We start from the raw sequence: 6,829 nt of genomic DNA, 5'->3' as shown, positions 1-6,829 counted from the left end.
TGTGAATTCATTCAGTGACATTCAAATTGGCATCGAATCATGAATCTTATGGCCTATGTGCATCTGACATTAATTAAAAGTTAACAATGTTCATACCAAAGCTAAAATAGTTAACTTGATCCTTATATTCATGGCTGTATTCTCAGGGTCGTGTACCTAAATTTAAGAAACTGAAGACAAACGGTGAGTTTTTAGGGATACTGACCTACAGTCCTATAATTATCTTTTTAAAATGCTAGTTCGAATGATATATTTTGGTAAATACACTTAATATCCTCTCTTCTAAATGCTACAGACTGACTCCATGAGCAGTGAAAGAATTACATCCTTCCTACAGCAATGTATTCCAGGGCATCTTAGGAAACCTTATCTTTGAAGGTTCAAAGGATAATATATTAAAAATGGCTTCTCCAGTTTTAACCTAAAAACAGAAAGCAAACCCCAAACCCGAATATTTCAGGAGGTTTGTAGAGCCGGGTGTGGTGGTGCACCACGCCTTTAATCCCAGCACTTGGGAGGCAGAGGCAGGCGAATTTCTGAGTTTGAGGCCAGCCTGGTCTACAAAGTAAGTTCCAGGACAGTCAGGGCTACACAGAGAAACCCTGTCTCGAAAAAAAACCAAACCAATCCAAACCAAAACAAGCAAGCAAACAAACAAAATAACCCCCCCAAAAGAAATAACAACAACAACAAAAAACCCAAAAAATCAGGAGGTTTGTATGGTGTGTGGTTTGGGTGTGAAGGTGGCCCAGAAGACTCGTGGCAGGGTTTTGTCCTCTGTCTACAGGCACTACCGAGACGGGATCAGATTGTGGTCAGATGAACTAATCCTGGATGGGTGGAAGCCACAGTGGCTGAGTCAGATATTAGGGGCCAGAGGAAGGCTATTTGAGGTGTTTCTCTGAGGAGTGCCTTGTGCCTGGCTCTCTTTTCACTCTCTTCCTGTTCTCTGCTTTCTCTCCTTTTCTGTCTCTTTTCTCTTTCACAGATTCTATATGGTGAGAAACTCCCCACTGTGACATTCTGGCCCGAACCAGGCCAAGGTGATGGAGGCAGATGACCTTGGACTGAAAACTCTGTAATCAGGCCCAAATTTTCTCCTTTAAGTTGTTTATAATTAAGTATTTTGTCACAGCGATGAAAAGCTGACTGACAAAGATGAACGATATCAAGCTTTTACCTAAAATTTTTGGAAACAAACACAATAACCCATTTCCATTTATCTCATAAAAATTTCTTCATATACAATTATTTTTCTCTGAACACTGTTGAGTTTTGCCTTGACCTCAATCAATATATATAATAAGAAAGTACCCATGGAAACCACACAGCTACATTTTCCTTTCTATTAGTTGGGAGAGAAATAAATAGCAAGAAAACAGAGCATGGAAGAGTGAGATGGCAAAACAAAAACAAGAAAAAAAACAAAGAAAAAAGAAAGAAAGGAAGGAAGAAATTTGTTTCAGTATATATAATTTACATCAACAAATAGCAAAGGTATTGAGTAGACTCAATGGCCTGTGAAAGCCATCTGTCTGTCCACCAAACCCACCTAGCAAATAGCCACTCCACCCACCCGCGCAAAGAACTGGAGATACAAGGATGAGACAGGTAGCATCTACATTCTGAAAAATGCAGTGTAGTCTGAGATAAGGAATTGAAAAGTTGAGTTCAGTTTATTATGGTGTCAAGTAGATACACAACTATTGCACTTATCCTGCTTACAGAGAGCCAATGTTTAAGAGGGATTTTTCTTTTCTTCAATAAAGATAGGTTGTTCAGAATCTTCACTATTAAATGTTGAAATCTCACAGGCAAAGACACACTTCATACCCCTCTCCACACCCCTGCCCGCTTCTTGCTTTTGTATGGCTTGCTGCCAAAGAGAATTTAGTCTGAATAACACTTAAGTCATCCCATTCTCGTAAAACTAACATGAGTGAGAACCTACAATGATTTTCCTTAAATCCGCTTAACCGAAAACATATAGGAGAAACCCCAGACCTTAAACGCCAAAATCAAGTGCAATCATATGCCAGGGATAGGAACTTTAGTAGAAAACAAAGTAAATATTCCCTTAGAGAAGCAACATATTCAGGAAACCGCCGGATGCCCAGGTTTTGGATAATGGGGAAGACAACAAAGAACTGGTCCAGCATATGGAACTCTTCTTGAAAACAGAAGAAAGCCATGGACCCTGTTGGAGAGTGCATCACATCTCCAGGGAAATGTTAAGCCACTGGTCCATCGGATTGTCTTCAAAGTATTTGGCTTTAGTTTGTAAACTGTAGTTGATTCAGTCACACAAGAGCCACTTTTGAAACTCAGAACATGTGACGCTGGATGACAGGAAAGTGATCTTGTATTTACTCCGCTAACTGCAGAGATGCGTTGGGCATGGGGCGGCCAGCCTTCAGGCCTCTTATGTTAACATCTGATTATATTGAGAAGAAATGAGCTAGGGGGGGGGGGCTTGGTACTGTTCTTCATCTTACCATTTGCTCTGTAATCTAAGATACTATCCAAGATTCATAATGTACCACTATGACAAGACACAGCTTTCATGTATTACTGGGGTAATGCAAAGAAAATGAGTTTTCCTTTGGGTTCCAGTAATTGTCAAAGGAATGATTGCAGATTCAGAAAATGTGCTTTATAATAACCCTGTTAACATGAAGTATACATACACTGAGGAAGAGGTAAGTTGTGGCATGTCTGTGGAGGGGTTAGTTGTATTAGCAAGGCATCTCAGGGATGGTTTTGGTTCTTTTGACCCCTTCAAGTCCCTGGACAAATGGGGAATGCTGGGAAACACAAGGAGCACCTGGGGGAAACACAGGCTTGTCTCCCCATGGGCTTGTAAATGTTCCACTCCTTACCAAACTATCTGTCCTGCAGCAAGATTTTGCCCTGGGACGAAGACTAATGTGCTCAAGCTGTTAAGAGTTAATTTGAATATCAAAAACGAAGTTCAGATTACCATCCATATCCTGATAGTTACAGCATGTAGAATGTCAAACGTCCGCTTTTTAAAACTAAAGTAGAAAACGAAGAAGCATGGTTAATTCGGTGTGTTGATGGGAACAGGTGTCTGAGTCCAGTTCCTGCTTGTTAGCTGACCCATGCTGCCTGCACCCCGATGCTGTCTTTCCCAGGGGAGCTGCATCGCCTGCCATCCCCGTTAGCGCTTCCCTGCTGACCTCCTCACTCTCGGGTTCTATGTACACCTTTCCACTACGAATGAAGCTAAGTGATAAAACCTACAAGTTTTCTGCCCTCAGAAATTCTAGTGTACCATGTACATCTTAGATACTTTTCTTTCTGTTAAAAAAAAATAGTGCAAATATCTGATAGTCAAAGTGAGTGTTCAAGTGAGTTCTCGTGCCAGGCAACAGGCAAGCTTCACCTTCAGCTGGCTTGTAGAAACTGAACATAGTTTTTGGGAGACATCAGCTGGCTTGTAGAAACTGAACGTAGTTTTTGGGAAACATCCCAGCTCTTCCCATTAGTTCTCCACGCATCCAGGCATCATCTATGGGCTCCAGCTCCGTTATTACGTCTCCAGCCTGGAAGAAGACAGGAGTTAGAAATAATTATTGGTTTCTGCAGGGTATATAAGCACAGAGCATAGCCTACCTGGAGCGGCGTGAATAATCTTCTCTTTATATAACTCATTTATCTTGATTTGCAGAGAGGATTAAATGATAAACCGCACAGATGATATATACCTAATGACATTTGCTTTCAGGCCTACTTTTTCTCCGAGTAAACTCAGTCCCCCGCCGCTACCCGCCTTACTGCAGCTTCCTGCTTATGTCTTATGCTCCCACAAGTGCAATTCCTAATCTAAATCACTCTTAGATCAATAACAGTATCAGCTATATAGACACAAATGCACAAAGTTCCAGTTAACAAGTGCTTACAGAATACCTACTATGTGGCAGATGCTGTCCTGGGTAATATAGTTATAATGTAGTAATGGAGTTGCTCTAGGGTGGGAAGACAAGCCAATAGAGAGAGATGGAGAGGGTGGCTTTGCTACTTACAAGGGCCGGCTAAGAGGGGCACAGTCACGCTTACATAAAGGTCACAGGTGAAAGAGTGAGCCACCTGCTCCTGTGTGCTCTGTCCTGGTCCTGCCTCACAAAAATTAAATAACTACGTTTCTACAGATGAGCACCGTTAGCATCCCCATGTGAGGGAGAGACCTTTGTGCATGCATGTGGGCTCGTGCGTGCATTCGTAAGTGCACGCGCACGTGTCTGTGTGTACACATGGAAGCCAGAGCTGGATGCCAAATGTCTTCATCATTCTGCATCTTATACTGCCAAGGAAAGGTCTCTTACTTGAACCCAGAGCTCACTAGCTCAGCTAGTCTAGATGCCAGCTTGCTCTGGAGATCCCTGCCTCCAGCAGATGGCCATGACCTCCTGGCATTTACATCAATACTGGGCATCTGAATCCCGGAACTCACAGTGCAGCAGGTGCTTCTCCCACCGAACTCTCTCCCCAGTTCTAAATGTCCTTGCTTTGTAGGTAAAGAATCTGAGGCTCAGACAATTATATACGTTTTAGTTAAGGCTTCTATTACTGCACCAAAACACCATGACCAAAAAGCAAGTTGGGGAGGAAAGGGTTTATTGGGCTTACACTTCCAGATCACAATCCATCATGGGAAGAAGTCAAGCAGGGTAGGAACCTGGAAGCAGGAGCTGATGCAGAGGCCATGGAGGGATGCTGCTTACTGGCTTGCTCTGCCTGCTTATAGAACCCAGGAGTGGCACCACCCACAATGGGCTGGGCCCTCCCCCATTAATCACTGATTAAGAAAATGCTCTACAGGTGGATCTTATGGAGTCATTTTCTCAATTAAGGTCCCCTGATTTCAGATGACTACAGCTTGTGTCAAATTGACGTAAGACTAGCTAGCATGCTAGGCAGTAGTAGCACACGCCTTTAATCTCAGTATTCATGAGGCAGAGGCAGGCAGATCTTTGAGTTCGAGGCCAGCCTGGTCTACAGAGTGAGTTCCAGGACATCCAGAGCTACATAGAGAAACCCTGTCTTGAAAACAACAACGACCACAAACAAAACAAAAGCAAAGACTAGCCAGTGTAACAGAACTTACCAGGATTGCACATATAATTAATGTAGAGCCAGAATTCAAATTTTAGGATGTTCTAAGGTCCACATTCCCAATCAAGAGGCTATGAGGAGGCCTCCACAGTTCATAGTGTAATGTTACTATAAAACTGCTTTGGAACAGTCTGAGCACATTATACTCGGATTCCTGCACATAACCGTGTTTCCCTCTATCATGGGCTTATTCTAGCTCTCCCCAGCACCAGCACCAGCTTTACATCCAGTCCCATCCGGAGTGCTTTGCCTCGGCAGAGCATACAATACTGGTTTCCCCTCATCCAAGTCACAATGGTAGTGTGTCTTACACATGAGCAAATTATGACTCCCTTATCAGATGAGGATCGTATTTTGTTCTTGATGGTGTCTAATGATTTCTTAGAGCCTGGATTTAAAGGTCTGCAAAGGTCTAAGATGACACTGGCTACTTTAATATATTTACCAGGATAAGTGGATTTCTTTGTAGCACTAATATATAGCTCTCTGCAAAATTGTTTGATTAAAGCCTTTTCTTTTCGGAGACTGGAATGAAAGCATGGTAACTATTGGATGTCATTTATGTATACTTTGCTTAAATCTGTAAAATGCCGGCTATTCCAAATGTGTTACAAATAAGTTATAATATAATAAGTAGCTGAAGCTATGTCTCTAATCACTGTCGGTTTTGTGAATGCTAGGGCTATCTAGGATAGCTGTCTACTAACATACTGTGCACATTTATACTTAATATTTTTAATCAATATTAATGACCAATAGAACAGCAGTAGAGTTCCTTAACAAAAAAGCTCAACTATTTGACTTATGAGCCACTCATTCCTGAAGGTTCTCTGTGGGGTATGTTGTGAATTCTGTGACTCGACACAAATCAAAGCCAAAATACATAGCATGTACTATCTGATTTCTCCATTAAGTTCAGATGTTGGTAGCCGTCTGTGAGGGCTGTGGAGAACACTCTTGATGAAAATTCCCACATCAAAATCTGCTATTATAAAGCCAAGACATAAGGAATTCTTTGAAGACTGGGATTACTAAGCTAATGTTTTCCCCTAGGTACCTAAATGACAGTTGATGATGTAAAATATCAGACCTTATTCAGTTTATTTAGTTCTTCCTCCCCAACTGCCTCCCCCCTTTTGATAAGTTCTCACTAGAGGCCTTCAATTTATGATCCTCCTGCCTCTGCCTCCCAAGAGCTGGAACCATAGGAGCTCTGTCCACTCTCTTCTGTTACAATTAGGGTATGAGAACACTTCATTCTTAGGTAATGATCAATATTCCATTCATATGTGCATTGAAAAGTAGGTAGTGTTACTGAGGTACAAGAAGATACGGATTCTGACCTTGAAAGAGAGTTCATCTTCATTCTCCCCAAGAAAATCATACAGGGCTTTAACCTTCCTCCCCTTCGGTATTGCGGAAGCCACACCTTTTGCCTCAGCTGCAAAGACACAAGAATCTCAAATACAGGAAGACAATCAGACAAAACACAAACACCTTAAGAACCTGCCTTATCTTTCTCTAAATATTTTCAAGTAGTTCTGAATTTACTTAACTTGCAAAAAGATAAAGGATGTTTGGGTGTGGTGGTGCATAACTTTAATCCCAGCACTTGGGAGGCAGAGGCAGGCGGATTTCTGAGTTCGAGGCTAGCCTGGTCTACAGAGTGAGTTCCAGGACAGCCAAGGCTACA

The 6,829-nt window shown here is 42.1% G+C and overlaps 1 protein-coding gene across 4 annotated transcripts in view; it reads right to left on the bottom strand.

The window, feature by feature from the left end:
* Positions 1–1,657: 1,657 nt before the first annotated feature.
* Sh3d19 (SH3 domain containing 19) overlaps positions 1,658–6,829 on the bottom strand; it is a 161,245-nt gene continuing 156,073 nt past the window's right edge. For 3 of the 4 annotated variants that reach the window (XM_029537542.1, XM_029537543.1, XM_029537544.1), the window contains exons 20-21: positions 6,480–6,577; positions 1,658–3,566 (exon numbers count right to left, since the gene is read on the bottom strand). In XM_029537542.1, coding sequence (XP_029393402.1) covers positions 3,450–3,566; positions 6,480–6,577 — 215 coding nt within the window. In that variant the 3' untranslated portion in view covers positions 1,658–3,449. The remainder of the gene's footprint in view (positions 3,567–6,479; positions 6,578–6,829) is intronic. The other variant, XM_021196191.2, reaches the window with a different exon arrangement.

This window comes from Mus pahari, chromosome 4 (assembly GCF_900095145.1).
Source record: "Mus pahari chromosome 4, PAHARI_EIJ_v1.1, whole genome shotgun sequence".
Taxonomy (NCBI): Eukaryota; Metazoa; Chordata; class Mammalia; order Rodentia; family Muridae; genus Mus; species Mus pahari.
Note: the sequence above shows the minus strand (reverse complement) of the source record. Positions and strands in the feature narration are given on the sequence as shown.